At 45.5% G+C, this 18,727-nt stretch overlaps 1 protein-coding gene across 5 annotated transcripts in view; it reads right to left on the bottom strand.

The window, feature by feature from the left end:
• Nucleotides 1–17,240, bottom strand: part of LOC121290867 (interferon-induced GTP-binding protein Mx3-like) — a 37,102-nt gene extending 19,862 nt beyond the window's left edge. Inside the window, exons 1-7 of one of the 5 annotated variants that reach the window (XM_041211888.1) lie at nucleotides 17,017–17,240; nucleotides 15,126–15,262; nucleotides 13,954–14,146; nucleotides 11,730–11,867; nucleotides 7,492–7,646; nucleotides 3,259–3,397; nucleotides 1,056–1,254 (exon numbers count right to left, since the gene is read on the bottom strand). In XM_041211888.1, the coding sequence (XP_041067822.1) occupies nucleotides 1,056–1,254; nucleotides 3,259–3,397; nucleotides 7,492–7,646; nucleotides 11,730–11,867; nucleotides 13,954–14,146; nucleotides 15,126–15,221 (920 nt within the window). In that variant the 5' untranslated portion in view covers nucleotides 15,222–15,262; nucleotides 17,017–17,240. Of the gene's footprint in view, nucleotides 1–1,055; nucleotides 1,255–3,258; nucleotides 3,398–7,491; nucleotides 7,647–11,729; nucleotides 11,868–13,953; nucleotides 14,147–15,125; nucleotides 15,263–15,791; nucleotides 16,054–16,516; nucleotides 16,710–17,016 lie in introns of those variants that run through there. The other 4 variants (XM_041211886.1, XM_041211884.1, XM_041211885.1 and 1 more) reach the window with 4 other exon arrangements.
• Between the last annotated feature and the right edge of the window lie 1,487 nt (nucleotides 17,241–18,727).

The raw sequence follows: 18,727 nt of genomic DNA, 5'->3' as shown, positions 1-18,727 counted from the left end.
AACAAAGTTGACGTTTCGAGTCCTCGTGACCCTTCAACAGAACTAAGTAAAAATAGGAGAGGGGTGAAATATAAGCTGGTTTAACCCCCCCACCCCCGATCTTAAACCAGCTTATATTTCACCCCTCTCCTATTTTTACTCAGTTCTGTTGTAGGGTCACGAGGCCTCGAAACGTCAACTCTTTTCTTCTCCGCCGATGCTGCCAGACCTGCTGAGTTTTTCCAGGTAATTCTGTTTTTGTTTTGGATTTCCAGCATCCGCAGTTTTTTGTTTTTATTTTTAAGGCATTTGTTATGTTGAGTTTAAAACATCCTCATAAATCTGGTAGGACCATTGCTTGGAGTCTTCTAGACCGTCTGTTGCGGTCAGAGCCTCTGTTTACCTAAAACATGGTGAACAACACAGGAGAGAAGGGACACGCTGGGTCACAGGTTCCTGCTTTCCTGGGGTTGGGATTCACTTGAAGAGGCACCCCTGGCAAGAGGAGATTGAACATGGTCCACGGCAGCAGTGGGCTCGATCTTTTTATTTCACACATACTATTTTAAACGGAGGGTGGAACGAAGGGGATGGTGACCCTTGGGACATGGAGGCCCAGCCGATCTTAATGAGTGGGCCTCGTAACCTTGTCGCTGACTCGGCCACAGCAGGGAGGTCCACTATCAGGCAGGCAGACAGGATCAGGAAATCAGTCACGGCCGGTGTTCGGGGGGTGGGGTCCCAGAGCCAAGGAAGGGCAAAGGATTTTTTTTTGTGTGCCAATGATCCACCTCCCTGAAGGTCTGACTTGACGGGGAAACCCTCAGTGCTCCCGCCCCTCGGTTGAGAGAGAGTGAGATTGCTTTCTTTTTAACTGCCCACCTCACCTGGTTTCTACCAGGCCTGGGAAATTGAAATTGGGCCCAATTGGGTTAATCAGGTTAAAACTGCTTTCAGGTTTTGAATTTATACCTTGCTGTGGTATATTTTCACATATGGTCGCAAGCAGGAAATACTACTGAAGAGAAGCACTAGGTCAACAAAATAATCAACATTCTGTTTTTATTTAACCTTACCTGAAGTACTCATTCTGTCTGAAAAAAGCTTTCTCCCTCTGCAATGCCTCAGCCAAGGTCAGTTGTTCATTAATGTCTTGTTGCCCACGGCATCTGACAACCATGTAACCTTTATTCAAAGCAACAACCTCATTCCTCATGACTTTAAGGATGCTTTCCTCTGTGCCCTTGTCGACCAGGTCCGGCTTTGTTAATATACCTGGATATGCAAACGTCAATGATGAACAACAAAAAAAAAAAATCACAGTGCAGACACTGGTCATTCAGCCCATCGAGTCTGTGCAAGTGTTTTGTCTGCGCAGGAGCCATTTTGTCTAAGCTCGCTCCCTTGCGCTCTCTCCATACTTGTTAGCATTTCACTTCATTCTATTTTTTTTAAGCTGGAAAATGGAATACTTTTTACAATGGGATCCAGTGTCCAATGAAGTGTTACTAGGTCAGGTACAACATGGGTCATACAGAGAAGGACATGGGCAACAGGTGCCAGGGGAACACCATAACCTCTAGTCACATGTCACCAGGGGGGAAAAAAAATACAACTGCTGTGTTTTGGGGAAAGAGTGTAACTTGAATTGCTCTTCAAAATGAGCCAGCACTGACTCGATGGTCCTTCTGTGCTGTCCCATTCTGATTCTATAAGGTGGTGTGGATCGGGGATGCAAAGACTCCAGATATCAGTTTTCCTGTGCCCTGCCCAGCGAGCACGCCTGCTGAAGCAAACCGCAGTCAGCCCGTGAACGTGGAAGTGGAAGTGGGGCCCTTTAGGGGAGGAAAGCTGCCATCCTTACCTGATCTGGCCTATATGTAACTCCAGACTCTCGCACTGTGGTTGGTTCCTAACTGCCCTCTGAAACAGCGGAGCAAGCCACTCTGCTCGAGAGCAACCAGGGATGGGCAACAAATGCTGACCCAGCCAGTGAGTCCCGCATCCCATGAAAGAATGGGGGAAAAAAAACTCCGTGCATTTTCATCACCAAGTCCTCCACGGGAGATGAAGCCAATCAAAGCGTGATATTCTGAGGGATGTATTACACAACATGTGGGCAGATAAGGTTCTGGAAGCATGTTAACTTGCTGCCATTTTGTAAGCCAGAATGATGAAGTAGAGCTGTCATCCATTTTGTAAAGTCCAGAACTGGACAGGATTGTGTAGTTGGCAGTGGATTCACGGGCTGAGCTCAGCTGCGTGCTTTTCTGCTGAAGAAAATGGATTTTAAAATCTTCATCACCCCAGCTGATGTCCCCACATCAAAATGACTGACTTCCATTTGAAAAACGGAACCTCTGGTGTTCTGCCGACCTAGCAGAAACTCGGAAACAAAAACAGAATTACCTGGAAAAACTCAGCAGGTCTGGCAGCATCGGCGGAGAAGAAAAGAGTTGACGTTTCGAGTCCTCATGACCCTTCGACAGAACTCTAAACTCGGCCCACTCAAAGTAGAGCTACCAGGTCCAGACCAGGCAGCTGGAAAACCTGATCAGGCACCATAAAAGATGGACATTTTACTTTGAGGCAAAAAGGATGACTAATTTTCTATGCATTTTCGATGTGCATTTTTATCTCCAAACTTCACTATTCCAATGTCCTCTTAGTCTGCCCAGCCCCCCACCCACCCCACAGCACCTTGCACCCTCCAACAACTTCAGCTTGTCTAAAATAAACTTAGCTGCCCATTTTCTAACTTGTGCCATGCCCCCTTCATCCCTGACCTTACGTTGGCTCCTGGTCCAGCAACGTCATGATTATCAAATTCTCATGTCTGTTTTCAAATCCCTCCTTATCTCTAATCCCCTCTGGCCCTGAAACCCTTCAAGGTTTCCTGCCCTACTTCAAGTCTGAAATCTTATGAAGCCTCAATTTTCATCGCTCCACCACCGGCGGCCATACCATCAGTTGCCAGGGCCCTAAGCCTTTGGTGTTCTCTCCTTAAGTCTCTCTGCCTCTCCTCCCTCCTCATTTAAGACACTTCCTTAAAACCTAACTCTCAGCTAGCACTTGATCACCTGTCCTAGTTTCACCTCATGTGGCTCAGTGTCAAATTTTGTTTGACAACACACCTGTGAAGTGTCTCAGGATGTTTTAGAACATTAATGGCACGAGAGGAATGCAAGTTGTTGTTATACAATCAGAACCAATCATGATTGGCCTTGTGCATTTTTACAATAACAAACACCTAAAAGAAATGAAGAGCTTTCTTCCTACCTAATGTTCTCCCTCCTGAAGGGTCTGCTTCCTGAGCCATTTTCAAGGCCTCTGTGGTTGCTATGTCAACATTACATGGGATGACAACAAGGTTAAGGGTCTTATCTTCATTAATGTAGGAACTGATCAGCTGCTTGATCTAAAGAAATTGGGCAGAAAAATCAATAAAAATAGAGTCATAGAGGTCTACAGCAGAGAAAAGGGCCCTTCGGCCCATCGAGTCTGCGCCGTTCAAACAAGTACCTAACTAATCCTATTTTCCAGCACTAGGCCCATAGCCTTGTATGTCATGGCATCGCAAGTGCACATCCAAATACTTCTTAAATGTTATGAGGTTTCTGCCTCTGCTACCTTTTCAGGCAGTGAGTTCCAGATTCCCACCACCCTCTGGGTGAAAAAATTCTTCCTCACATCCCCTCTAAACCTCCTACCCCTTACCTTAAATCTATGCCCCCTGGTTATTGATTTGTCCACCAAGGGGAAAAGTTCCTTCCTGTCTACCCTACCTATGCACGTCAATTTTATACACCTCAGTCATGTCCCCCCTCAATCTCCTCTGCTCCAGGGAAAATAACCCAGTGTACCCAATCTCTCCTCATAACTAAAACTCTCTAGCCCAGGCAACCTCCTGGGAAATCTCCTCTGCACTCTCTCTGGTGCAATCACTAGATTCCAGAATTGCACGCAATACTCTAACTGTGGCCTAACCAGGGTTTTATACAGCTCCAGCATAACCTCCCTGCTCTTATATTCTATGCCTCAGTTATAAAGGCAAGTATCCCATATGCCTTCTTAACCATCTTATCTACCTGTCCCACTACCTTAAGAGACCAGTGGACATATACAGCAAGGTCCCTCTGATCCTCGGTACATCCCAGGGTCCTACCATTCATTGTGCCTTGTTTGTCCTGCCCAAATGCATCACCTCACACTTATCCGGATTAAATTCCATTTGCCACTGATCAGTCCATCTATATCCTCCTGTAATCTAAGACTATCCTCCTCACTATTTAGCACCCCACCAATTTTCGTGTCATCCGCAAACTTACTGATCAACCCTCCAACATTCAAGTCTAAGTCATTTATATATTTCACAAACAGGAAGGGACCCAACACCAATCCCTGTGGAATCCCACTGGACACAGGCATCCAATCACAAAAACACCCCTCGACCATCACCCTCTGCTTCTTGCCACTCAACCAATTCTGGATCCAATTTGCCAAATTGCCTTGGATCCCATGGGCTCTTACCTTCATTATCAGTCTCCCATGCAGGACCTTATCAAAAGCCTTGCTGAAGTCCAAGTAGACTACATCAAATGCATTGCACACATCTACACATCTGGTCACCTCTTGGAAAAATTCAGTCAAATTAGTCAGACATGACCTCCCCTTAACAAAACCATGCTGACTGACCTTGATTAATCCCTGCCTCTCCAAGTGTAGATTAATGCTGTCCCTCAGAATTGCTTCCAATAATTTCCCCACCACTGAGGTTAGACTGACTGGCCTGTAGTTCCCTGGTTTATCCCTTCCTCCCTTCTTGAATAACGGTACCACATTGGATGTTCTCCAGTCCTCTGGCACCTCTCCTGTGGCCAGAGAGGTATTGAAAATTATTGCCAGTTCCCCTGCTATCTCTTTCCTTGCCTCACTCAACAGCCTGGGATACAGTTCATCCAGGCCTAGAGATTTCTCTACTTTTAAGCCTGACAGACTACTTAGAACCTTCTCCCTTTCTATGCTAATTTCTTTGATTATATCACAGTCCTGCCTGATTTCCATACCCACATTGTCCCTCTCATTTGTGAACACCGACATAAAGTGTTCATTTAGAACCCTAACTATGTCTTCCGGCTCCACACACAAATTACCACTATAGCCCTTAATGGGCCCTACTCTTTCCTTAGTTATCCTCTTACTCTTAATGTACTTGTAAAATAACTGGATTTTCCTTTATTTTACCTGTAATTTTTTTTCATGTCCCCTTTTTGCTCTCCTAATTTCCTTTGTAAGTTCCCCCCTACACATTCTATATTTCTCTAAGGCATCCGCTGTTTTGAGCCCTTGGTATCTGCCGTAAGCCTCCCTTTTTCTCTTTATCCAATCCTGTATATCCCTCGACATCCAGGATTTATTGGTCCCATCCTTTAGCTTTACTGGAATATGTTGGCCTTGTACTCTCCTTATTTCCTTCTTGAATGAGTTCCACTGCTCTGATGCAGATTTACCTAAAAGTAGGTGCTTCCAGTCCACTCTGGCCAAATCATATCTGGTCTTATTAAAATCAGCCTTCCCCCAATTTAGAACTCTGATTTCTGGCCCATCCTTGTCCTTTTCCATAACAACCTTGAATCTAACCGAGTTATGATCACTATCTGCAAAATGTTCCCCCCACTGATACCTTTACCACTTGCCTGGCTTCATTCCCTAAAATTAAGTCCAGGATGGCCCCCTCTCTTGTACTGGCTTAAAAAGCTCTCCTAGATGCATTTTAAGAATTCCGCTCCCTCTAAACCTATCACACTTTGATTAACCCAGTTAATGTTGGGGAAGTTGAAATCCCCCACTATTACTAACCTATTATTTTTTACACTTCTCTGAAAATGGTCTACATATCTGATCTTTTATTTCTCTCTGACTGTTTGGGGGCCCATAGTACACTCCCAGCCATGTGATTGCTCCTTTTTTGTTTTTCAGTTCTACGCATATGGCTTCATTTCAGAAGCCTTCTAAGACGTCATCCCTCCTTACTGCTGTAATTGATTCCTTGATCAATATTGCGATACCCCCTCCTCTTTTACCTCATTCCCTATCTCGCTTGAAGAACCTATATCTTGGAATATTGAGCTGCCAATCCTGCCCCTCTTCCAACCATGGCTCTGTGACAGCAATGACATCATACTTCCATGTGTTAATTTGTGCCCTCAACTCATCTGCCTTATTTGTCAGACTCCTTGCATTAAAAAAAAAAACCATCCAAACTTGCAAAACTCCCTTGTGCCTTAACTGGCCTATAATTTCTATGCCTTCCAGACTCACTTGCTCTCTCTTCTAATTTTGGCTAGAGGAAAAAAAAAATCATGGATTCGTGTAATGCCTTTCATGACCTCCGGATATTCTAAAACACTTTACGACCAATGAAGTAGTTTTAAAATGTTATAATGTATCATCCAATTTATGCACAGAAAATAATGAACAATACTAAAAGAATGCTGGGCTTTATATCCAGTGAACTAGAATACAAGGATGTCAAATGTATATTGATTTGTATTTAATTGTGGGCAGGTAGTGGGCCTAAAAATATAAATAGACCCAGATTGAAACAGTGGTGCCTGGGTTAGGAGATGCTTGCTTGTACCCTAACTGTGTCAGTAAATATTTATGAAGTGTGTAAAGATTGACTTCAGTTATATCCTTCACCAACTGGCTTTCTGGTTTATAACAAACGGGGTAGAAGTTATACTCCTAGTTGAACTACTGATCTCATTGAATAGTGGAGCAGGCTTGAGGGACTAAATGGCCTGCCCCGATACTATATTCTTCAGCAATGTCACACAAATAGGAATATTATAATGATTAAATAATGCCTTTTTTTAAAAAAGAGATGTTGTTCAGGACACAAGGATCTTCCCTGCTCTTGTTAAAAATAGTGGGATCTTTTGAGTCCACCTGAGACACCAGACGGAGCCTCAGTTTAAAGCCTTATCTGAAAGATGGCACCCACGATAGTGCAGCACTCCTTCAGCACAGTGCTGAACAGGCTGCTATCACTGAACCACAGCTGACACCGCGAAGAGGAAGTGGAATTCAAATGCAAGCTTGATCTTCAAATATCAGGAGGGAGGTGGCCACGAGGAGTGGGCAAGGGTCAGGTTCAGGAGAAAAAAAAGAGGCGGACAAGAGAAAAAAAAACGAGCAAGGGAAAGAGTGGGAGTGAGACAGACAAGTGGAATGAAGAGTGAAATGGACAGGTAAACCTTAAACAAGAGAGACAAGAAGCAGAGATGAGAGAGGAGGATCAAGAAGGTGGAACAATAAGTGTGACCAGCAGAGAGCGACAGAGAGAGCGTGAGAGAGAGAGAGAGAGAAAAACATACCACTCTCTCTCAGATTATTTACCACATTTTCACAATTAAAGTTGTCTGGCAGCCAACAGGGTACTTAATACATTATATTGTGACAGTGACTGCTGTGATTGTTTTGCTGGCCTGCTGTTGGTTCCTGCATTACCTGCTCTCCAATATCCTGTGGCTGGTTACCGACTGCCACTCTTGCTATTCCTGGCAGATCAATTAACGTTAGATCAGGGGCATTGCTTGACTCCACTTCCAGACTGATCAGCTCAGGGCTGATTCCAAGGTCCTTTCCAGCCATGGTGTTCTGAGCTGGAAACCAAAGCAAAATCAGCATCAATCACACAGCATAATCTTCTGACAGAAATCCACAGAGCGCACAGGGATAAATTGATTCTTTTCCCCCTCTTGTCAGATTAGTCGCTGTCATTTACCTTTCTCTGCCCGTCAAGATAAGTAAACGATTGCTGCTCCAAACTCCTGAGAGTGGCCGAGTCCATAAGGAAGACCTCACTGCAGCGACTCAGTTCCATTGCCCTAGTCTGTACTTGCTACTTTACCTGTCTCTGCTTTTCCAAGACACACTGACCTCAATTTATATTTTGTGGGGTTAGGGGAGGAAGAGGTGGGAGGGCTAGTGGTGGGCACATTTGAGACAGTTCAGCAGGCTGGGGGAAAAAAACCCTCTTTCCCCATGGGGATGGCAATGTGAAGCTTGAGCCCTTTCAAATACAGGAGTCTCTCTCTCTCTCTCTCTCTCTCTCTCTAAATTGGCCGGACCAGTGGAGTGTCAGGCTGAGAACCCTCAAACCCAAAGGAACAGCCCTTGACATAGTCAACACTGGACAAGGGCCTTGGCATAGTCAACACTGGACAAGGGCCTTGGCATAGTCAACACTGGACAAAGGCCTAGGCATAGTCAACACTGGACAAAGGCCTAGGCATAGTCAACACTGGACAAAGGCCTAGGCATAGTCAACACTGGACAAAGGCCTAGGCATAGTCAACACTGGACAAAGGCCTAGGCATAGTCAACACTGGACAAAGGCCTAGGATAGTCAACACTGGACAAAGGCCTAGGCATAGTCAACACTGGACAAAGGCCTATGCATAGTCAACACTGGACAAGGACTTTGGCAGCTGATGCCACCGCAGAGGAAGAGAGGGTTAGAACTAAAGACTCCTTATGGTACCTGGGTGGGTAAGAATGTCTTCTTCCAGGCTCACAAGCATCTCAGGTGTTCTCTTTAAAAAAAACTACCTTAGCCTCCATCTTAGGCCTTTGTATGGCTGCAGCAGGAGCTTCAGCCTACTTCAAAGTTAGTGGGAAATAATGTGTCACACAGTCTCAGGCCTGAAAGTGTCTCTCCCTGTCTACACATCATTCTTACTGAGCAATGTGGGGCGGGGGGGGAGGGAGGGGGTGAGCTAAATTTGAGGCCAAGATCCAAGTTCCCAAATTAGAACTGCCAGTTGAGCTGTAGGGTTAGCTGTACACATGGAACCAGGCCCCAGAATGAGTCCTAACTTTCAAGGGTGGGGCATAGAAAATAAAAAAAAATGTTTAAAATATAAGTTTAGGCACCTGGTGGCAGATGAGGTGGGGGCGGGTAGAAACTTTCCTCAGGCGTTGGCACAAAATGGGCAGTATCTGATCAGCCACTAGTTCTAATCGGTACCTGGCATTCAGTACCACTAACCGCAAATTCTCAGGCACTCAGCGTAGGGGCGGCCAATCCAATATTGCTCATTTTTATGCTACTGCCCGAGATGAGTTTCTACCTCATGACTCATTAGCTGCGTTAATCTCTAAAGATACAATTTTTTTGTCCCCCTGTTGGCCTCAACACTAATCGAGCTTGGGGAGCAACATAGGGACAAAGCAGCCAAGTTCCCACTTCTGACTGCTGTCCAGTGCCGTTGGGGGATGCGTGAATGTCAAATGAGGACAGGGTTGGGCTTGGCTGTGATCCTCCCTTCAGTCAAACAGCCCACCGCTACTGATGGTCAAGGGCTACCACATGACAAATGGTTACTGGGGTGAGAGACCGGTGACCATCCAAACAACATCCCCTCAAGCCTGTTCCACAGATCAATTTAGATCATGGCAGATCTATATCTTGTGTCTACCCAGCTAGAGTTTGTTACCCTTTCCTAACCAAACTATTAGACCATAAGACATAGGAGCAGAAATTAGGCCATTCGGCACATCGAGTCTGCTTCGCCATTCAATCATGGCTGATAAGTATGGGCCATCCCCATTCTCCCGCCTTCTTCCCATAACCTTTGATCCCCTTACCAATCAAGAACCTATCTATCTCGGTCTTAAATACACTCAATGACCTGGCTTCCACAGCCTTCTGTGGCAATGAATTCCATAGATTCACCACTCTCTGGCTAAAAGAAGTTTCTCCTCATCTCTGTTCTAAAAGGTCTTCCCTTTACTCTGAGGCTGTGCCCTCAGGTACAAGTCTCTCCTACTAATGGAAATATCTTCCCCAAGTCCACTCTATCCAGGCCTTTCAGTATTCTGTAAGTTTCAATCAGATCCCCCCTCATCCTTCTAAACTCCGAGTATAGACCCAGAGCCCTCATTCCTGGGATCGTTCTCATGAACCTCCTCTGGACCCTCTCCAGACCCAGAACATCCTTCCTGAGATAGGGGGTCCAAAATTGCTCACAATATTCTAAATGTGGTCTGACCAGAGCCTTATAAAGCCTCAGCAGCACCTCCCTGCTTTTATATTCTAGTCCTCTCGAAATAAATGCCAACATTGCATTTGCCTTCCTAACTACCGACTTAACCTGCAAGTTAACTTTAAGAGAATCCTGGACAAGGACTCCCAAGTCCCTTTGCACTCCAGATTTCTGAATTCTCTACCCATTTAGAAAATAGTCTATGCCTCTATTCTTCCTACCAAAGTGCATGACCTCGCACTTCCCCACATTGTATTCCATCTGCCACTTCTTTGCCCATTCTCCTAACCTGTCCAAATCCTTCTGCAGCCTCCCTGCCTCCTCAATACTTCCTGTCCCTCCACCTATCTTTGTATCATCTGCAAACTTAGCCAGAATGCCCTCAGTTCCTTCATCTAGATCATTAATGTATAAAGTGAAAAGTTGTGGTCCCAACACTGACCCCTGCGGAACTCCACTAGTCCGGCCACCATCCTGAGAAGGACCCCCTTATCCCCACTCTCTGCCTCCTGCCAGACAGCCAATCTTCTATCCATGCTAGTACCTTGCCTCTAACACATGGGCTTTTATCTTACTGAGCAGCCTCCTGTGTGGCACCTTGTCAAAGGCCTTCTGGAAGTCCAAGTAGATAACATCCATTGGCTCTCCTTTGTCTAATCTACTCGTTATCTCCTCAAAGAATTCTAACAGATTTGTCAGGCATGACCTCCCCTTGATGAAACCATGCTGACTTTGCCCTATTTTACCATGCACTTCCAAGTATTCTAAAATCTCATCCTTAATAAGGGACTCTAAAATCTTACCAACGACCAAGGCCAGGCTAATCGACCTGTAATTTCCCGTCTTTTGCCTCACTGCCTTCTTAAACAGGGGGGTTACATTAGCGATTTTCCAGTCCTCTGGGACCTCCCTGACTCCAGTGATTCCTGATGCCACTAATGCCTCCACTATCTCTTCAGCTATCTCCTCCAGAATTCTGGGGTGTAATCCATCTGGTCCAGGTGATTTACCCACCTTCAGACCTTTCAGTTTTCCTAGCACTTCTCCTTGGTAATGGCCACCATACTCACCTCTGCCCCCTGACTCTCTTGAACTCTGGGGATGTTACTAGTGTCTTCCACTGTGAAGACTGACACAAAGTACCTATTCAGTTCCTCCACCATTTCTTTGTTCCCCACTACTACTTCTCCAGCGTCATTTTCCAGCGGCCCAATGTCCACTTTTGCCTCTCTCTTGCCCTTTATATATCTAAAAAAAAACTCTTGCAATCTTCTTTTATATTACTGGCTAGTTTACCCTCATTTTTAATCTTCTCCCTCCTTATTTCTTTTTTAGTTGTCCTCTGTTGGTCTTTGTAGGCTTCCCAATCCCCTGGTTTCCCACTGCTCTTCGCCGCATTGTATGCTTTCTCTTTAGCTTTTATGCTGTCCCTGACTTCCCTTGTCAGCCATGGTTGCCTCATCCTCCCTTTAGTATGCTTCTTCTTCCTAGGAATGAATTTTTGCTGTTATTTTAATCTCAGTTTTGAAAACTTGCAAGCAGCCAATGCCCTCAAGAGTAAGAAGATAAAGAGAAAAATCAAGAGGAAAAATTAATGACTAGTAGCATAACAATAAACAGTTCAAAAGTATCAGACCATTCTCAAAACCAAAATGCGCCAAGCAGATAATACTAGGCTTTGAGCAGTGGGACCATCACCTTTCACAATTTCTTTATCCACCTCAGATGGGTCTGAGAGTTCTTTCAAGTAATTCTTGTAACTTATTCGTCCCTTCCATATTTTCACCCCTTTGGCTTTTCTCAGCTTCAGTTCGAGAGGACATCTTGTCACAATACCTGTCAAATAGGCAGAAGTGATGGCCATCAATCTTGCAATAATCAGAAAGAGGGGGAAGGGGTGGGTGGGCTGTTTCAAGTCTTTTAGTAAGGGAGGGAGGAAAGCGAGTTACAGTTACGTTAGGCAGACTCCTCTATGCTCCATGAAGATTGGGTTGATATGAACCAACATTAAAGCTTCCCACGGAAATGGCTGACCATCTAATTTCATATTTACTTCTAAGAACATAGGAACAGGAGTAGGCCATTCAGCCCCTCAAGCCGGTTCCACAGATCAATTTAGATCATGGCTGATCTATATCTTGTGTCTATCTACCTAGGGTTCGTAACTCTTAACTAAGCAAACTATTAATCTCAGTTTTGAAAATTTCAGTCGACTCCCAACCTCAACAGCTTTCACATGGATAGAATTCCAAATTTCCACTTGCCTGTGTGTGAAGAAGTGCATCCTGACATCATCCCTGAGTGGCCAAGTCCTAATTTTAAGAATATGCCCCATTGTTCTGGACTTCCTCAGAACAAAAAATAATTTCTGTCCACCACAGCAACTTTTTAAATCCTCTTTTGTTAATTTATTTGTTTAGATGTGGGTGTCACTGGCTGGGCCAGCATTTATTGCCCATCCCTAACTGCCCTTGAGAAGCTGGTGGTGAGCTTATTTTTTAAACTGCTGCGGTCCATGTGGTGTAGGTACACCCTTAGTGTTGTTAGGAAGGAAGATCCAGGACAGCGATATACTTCCAAGTCAGGATGGTGTGGCTTGGAGGGGAACTTGCATGTGGTGGTGGTGGTGGTGTTCCTATGCAGCTGCTGCTGCCTTTGTCCTTCTAGGTCGTAGAGGTCGTGGTTTGGAAGGTGCTGTTAAAGGAGCCTTGGCAAATCCCTGCACATCTTGTAGACGGTACACACTGTGCATCGGTAGTGGAGGGAGTAGATGTTTAAGGTGTTGGATGTGGTGCCAATCAAGTGGGCTGCTTTGTCGTGGACGGTGTCAAGTTTCTTGACTGTTGTGGGAGCTGCACTCATCCCACAAATGGAGAGTATTCCATCACACTCCTGACTTGTGCCTTGTAGATGATGGTGGACAGACTTTGGGGAGTCAGGAGGTAAGTTACTCACCGCAGAATTCCCAGTCTCTGACCTGCTCTTGGAGCCACAGTATTTTTATGGCTCGTCCAGTTGTTTCTGGTCAACGGTAACTCCCAGGACATTGATCTTTCACATCGCGATTAAATCACTCTTTAGTCTAGTACATGTAAGTTGTCCTCATAATTTTGCTCTTTTAAATTTAGGTTCTGGAGAATCAGTCCTGCACCCCCTCAGGTTTGCTCCCTGGAACTGAACAGAATACCTTAAATGGGATCTAACCAAAGTTTGATATAACTGAAACTTAACTTCCACCTCGATGTGTTCCAGCCCTCCAGCGATTAGTCATTTTAATTATTTTACACCTTATCTATCCATCAGCTTTTAATGTTTTTAGAAATCATTTCCTGGTGAACTTTGGAGGTCATTTAAGGCAAGTCATGTTGAGATTGGGTAAAGCAAAACTTCCCACTTTAGATGCCCTGTGTCGGGTTCAGATGGCAGAGCTCAGATGACCAGCTAAGACTCCCCTTTCCTAAGGTGCCCCACCCTCAGTCCAACTCTCAGTGCGTTACTTTTTTCCCTATTTCCCACTCCTAACCTTGAGCAAGTTTGCCAATTAACGGAAGTTTTAGTTCTGTGGGCCTGTGCCATGCAAAACTGGACTCACTCATAAGTTTCCGACATCATTTTAATAACATCAACCTGGCCTAGATTTGAAACCAGGCCACATAAGCTATTCCTCTGTGTCACAAAATGCCACGTCCACCCCTTTTCAAAGGAACATCAGTTTCCTTCAGTGTCTCATTCCTGATGCAAAGGATTCATGGAGTTCAATAGGCCTGGTGACTGCTGCATTAGACTGGACTTGTAATGATGGATGCTAACTGGCCCAGGTAACTCCAGTAAGGAAATAGCTGGGGGAGTGGGGTAGGGAAGGAGTAGAAGGAGAATTCAGATAGAAAGGGGCTTAGGTAGTTGACATTGGGAAACTTCTTACCGCTGCCCCTGGGAAGAGCTACTCCGGATAGTGCCTCAAGGACAGAGCTTTTTCCAGAGCTCTGGTCTCCAATCACTGCGATGGCTGGAAGGGATAGGTCCTGATCCACACCCAACGCTCTCAGTGAGTCTATGAGATCAATACAAGGGCGAACCTTCTCTTCATAGTGATTGTACAGCACTGCATCCATGGCCTGAGAAAACAAAAGCCAAGTTTACAATACAGGGATAGGTTTTGCATAATTGTCAAATTATTATTGGGCATGCTAGCACAGTGATTATATTACAGCACTAGTAACCTCGAGGCCTGGAGAAATGCTCCCCAAGTTCAAATCCCAACACTGCAGCTGGGAGCTTAAATTCTTTCATAAACCTAATTTTAAAAAAAGTGTCATTAATGGAATTATGATAATACCAGCTTGACATGAAAATCCACCTGGTTCACTAATGTCCTTTTGGGAAATAAATCTGCCATCTTGACCAGTCTGACCTATTTATAACTTCCAGATGAAAACTTCCAGAATATGCTAAGTCCAAAGTTTGCAACCTTGGCCCATGGTTGGGTTGGAGTATAAGAGGCGGCTTTATAGAGTTGGATCAGGAGCAAATGAAACACTAAAGTGATAAGCTTCGACCCAATGCTGCTGCTTTGTTACGGGAGTGGACTGCTTGTCACGTGCTGCAGGAAGGAACTTATGATGTTGGCTGGTGGGGCGAGATTTTAACATTTAAGAATGGGTGGTGGGGTCAGGTAGGTACTCAAAATGGAGCATGACGGGAACCTGGTACCAGCACACCACCTTCAGATTTAACAAGGTGCGTATGAGTAACTTGTTCACTGATGTTGGCACAATCACTAGTGCAGATGAGTGGGGATTTAGCAGAGCATCAAACCTCATAGTTACAGGGAAATGAGGGAATTCTTTTTTTTTTAAAAAAAAAGGATTTTAACTTTCCTTTGCATTTAATGCCACCAGCACGGGTTTCCCAGGACATCTTCTCAACAACAGCCCTTTGGGTTCAGCATCTGCGTCCAGCTGAGCACAGGTCAGTGAGGAGCTCTGCCATCCCCACCCGACACAGATTCTCTACAGCCGTCACTGCCACCAGTGTTTGCTCGCGCTCACTGTGAATTAGCCAAATGAAAACCCAATTCACTCTAAGTGGACCCACCGAATTGTGAGTGTCTGTGTTGCTCTTTGGCTGTGATTTTGCACGCTCAGAAAGAATAAAGCCCTCTTGATAATTGTCCTCGTCCTCGTGCATCATCAGCGGCTCTTGCTCTATATGTAAAAGGTCTGGAAAGCAAACTGGATATGAATTATTTACAGTAAAGTAGCATTCTCGACAAGCACAATAATTAATCTCCTCATAGTTCAGTAATTAGCGAAACAAAATCAGCATGTGTGTGTCAGAAACATTTGTCACTGTCACCAGCTGTGAGTTCCCTATCTCTCCACTTCCGACTGAGGGACCACTTAACTCCAGGGACTCCTCCGTATCTGTACTACTTGTGGCGGCCCACCTCCCGTCTTCTCCCTCACCTTTCCTGCTCTCTTCTGCTACAAGGGACAAAAGGAGATCTGAGTGAGCGAGAGAAGACCAGTTAATCAGTGTATTACGTGAGGATTAGGCTGAGTGGCAGTGGTGGATGAACACATCGGGAGGTGAGAAAGTGAACCAATCTTGAAGGGCAGGTACAGCACAAAGTTAAGTGGGCGCAAGAAGTGACGTGATGGAGTTGCTTGAGACAGAGGTGGCCAGTGGAGCGGGCACACAGTGTAGGGAGGGGCAGGCAATTGCACCACGAGATGTGGGTGAACCTGCAACTGTACTCACTTTTCCTGACCTGGTTGGATCATTCAGCTGGCTTCCTGAATTGCATCCGAAATGCTCATGTCCAATCATGCCTTCTTGGTAAGAGCACCAGGGGTCTTCCTCTCTAAGTGGCAGATGGGTCCATCCTGTGCGCCAAACTACACCCAGTCTCCAGAGGAACACCATTAAATCTGGGTGCTGCTGCCCTAGCTCCCTGCCTATCTATTTCAAACGCCTTCCAATCCCATCGCTGTATTCGCTAATGGCAGGCCTCAGGTAACGCTCACTACGCAGCTCCGAAACTCGGAGATTAAAATCTATTGCCTTCGGCTGAAATGGGGGAATCCAACCTATGGGGCTTTCCTTCTGGATTTTAGGCGTGCACCCCCCCCCGCCCCACCCATTATCATCATCATCAGGACCTATGATGATCTCCTAGTAGGAATTCGCTCTCTGGTTAAAAAAAAGACGTTTACTAAACCAGGAATGCTGGGCTGCAGAATCTATTTATCAGGCGAGGGCCACGACTGGCATCAGCGGGACACGGGCAAGCCCCAGAGGGAACAAGAAAGGGTATTTTAGTATTGTTTGCCAGGGCAAAACAGTGACCTAGATGGCAACAATATTTACTGATTTCCTGAGAGTCAGACCCTATGGTTATACAAACGAGGTAGAAACTGCTGAGGCCATATTACCCCATTTCAGACTACTTTCCTGATTTCCTTTAAAAGCACATTTTTTTTTACCGTGAGGAAGCTGTTCCGGTAACGATTGCCAAATGAAGGTTTCCCGTCCCTCCATCCAATAGTTAACAAGAAGTGTTAACCCATCTCCTTGAAATGGGCCGCCGCCGCCACTCAATGTCATATACTGAGCTGTCTAAAAAGCATTCGGTACTAAATAGTTGATTCACCACTGATCTAGCAGGCAGAGCAATGCCTCTGTATCTGAAAATAATTAGTCAATTCCCCCAGAGAGAAACACAAGACCCCTCCTCCCCCCCCACTCCTCCTCAAACTGGAGCCTCAGCCAATCGGGGGTGGAGAGTCCAACATGAAAATATTCCACCTGAGATCTAAAATCCAACTTCTATTTATAGTCATCACAGCTCACTTTTACTCACGGGTCTAAAGCGAATAACATTTTTTTTGTGGGGGGGTGGGGTGGTGTGAAATGGAAGATTACAGAGGATCCGAAGTCCTAAGAACTGGGCCAGATTTCGCTTCCCTAACTGTAGCTGAAATACCTTCTGGTTTTGATGCTCTTCCTCTGGTAGCTGAGATTATCGGAAGACCTTATCTTCCAGGATAGCAAAGTTACAAATCACAGCGGAAACGGGCTCAATTGACCTTGCACAATTAGCACCGAGAAAACCACAATGATCTCTGCAGCTCATCCGCTGCTGGGCTTTTCTATTCTCTCTCTCTCTCCCTCTCTCTCTCCGGCTTCTCTCCTTTCCCAGGAATCACATGACTTGTCGTAGTTTCGTTTCTCGGTTAAGTTTTGTTTCGTCGTCATGTAAGAGCTGTTCAACCGCAACCATTTGCCCCCTATCCCGCCCAATCGTCCTCTGGAAACGAATGTGAAACTACTATTAAAAAAGCAGATCAAACTACAACGAATAGATAGATACATGAAATAATTGCAAGCTGTTATACAATTTAATCTTTTAAAAATCAAATAGCATCAAAAGATCAACATACTAACGGTGGCAGAATAATATGTTGTTAAGGACTAAGGGGAAAATGCGATAGTAGTAGTTGCACAGATTAAAACCTAGCCTAACACCTGGGTAACTATATAATTGACCCCCAATCATATGCCCTCCCCAACTAACCCCCTGACCCTTGACAACCCCTGGCCATCTGACTACTACCTCCCTCACCCCCACCACCCAACTACCCTCCCGACCACCCGACTATGTCCCCTGATCAGACCCGACTACGGCCTAAGACTTGACTACTCTCCTGACCCGACATGATTACCCCTGCCCGCCAACATCCAACATCACGTCCTTGACGTGACTATCTCTCCCGACCTGACTAAACCCCAACAACCCAGCTGATGACCTGACTATCCCGCCCCCCCCCCATCAAATGTGACTACACCCCCAACCTGACTACCTACCACTCCCAACCATCTGACTCCTCCCAACCTATCCACCCACTCCCCCAACTGCCAACTGTACCCACCTCACCCGCCTATCCACTTACCCTCCTGTCAATGCAGTAGGTATGATCAGTAAGTTTCCAGATGACATGAAAATTGGTGGTGTCATAAATAGTGAGAAGGTAAGCCTTGGATTACAGGACGATATAGATGGGCTGGTAAGATGGGCAGAGCAGCGGCAAATGAAATTTAATTCTGAGAAGTGTGAGGTGATGCATTTTGGGAGGACTAACATGGCAAGGGAATACACGATGATTAGTTGGACCATAGGAAGTAGAGGATCAGAGAGACCTTGGTGTACATGTCCATAGATCCCTGCAGGCAGCAGCACAGGTAAATAAGGTGGTTAAGAAGGCATATGGGAAACTTGCCTTTATTAATCGAGGCATAGAACATAATAGCAGGGAGGTTATGCTGCAGCTGTATAAAATGCTAGTTAGGCCGCAGCTGGCATCTTGTTTGCAGTTCTGGTCACCACACTGTAGGAAGGATGTGATTGCACTGGCGAGGGTGCAAAGGAGACTCACGAGGATGTTGCCTGGGCTGGAGTGTTTCAGCTATGAGGAGAGACTGGATAGGCTGGGGTTGTGTTCCTTAGAGCAGAGAAGGTTGAGGGGGGACCTGATCGAGGTATACAAAATTATGAAGGTCATAGATAGGGTAGATAGGAAGAAAATTTTCCCCTTAGCAGAGGTGTCAATAACCAGGGGGCATCGATTTAAGGTAAGGGGCAGGACGTTTAGAGGGGATTTGAGGAAAAACATTTTCACTCCAAATCTGGAAAACAC

This window comes from Carcharodon carcharias, chromosome 18 (assembly GCF_017639515.1).
Source record: "Carcharodon carcharias isolate sCarCar2 chromosome 18, sCarCar2.pri, whole genome shotgun sequence".
Classification (NCBI taxonomy): Eukaryota; Metazoa; Chordata; class Chondrichthyes; order Lamniformes; family Lamnidae; genus Carcharodon; species Carcharodon carcharias.
Note: the sequence above shows the minus strand (reverse complement) of the source record. Positions and strands in the feature narration are given on the sequence as shown.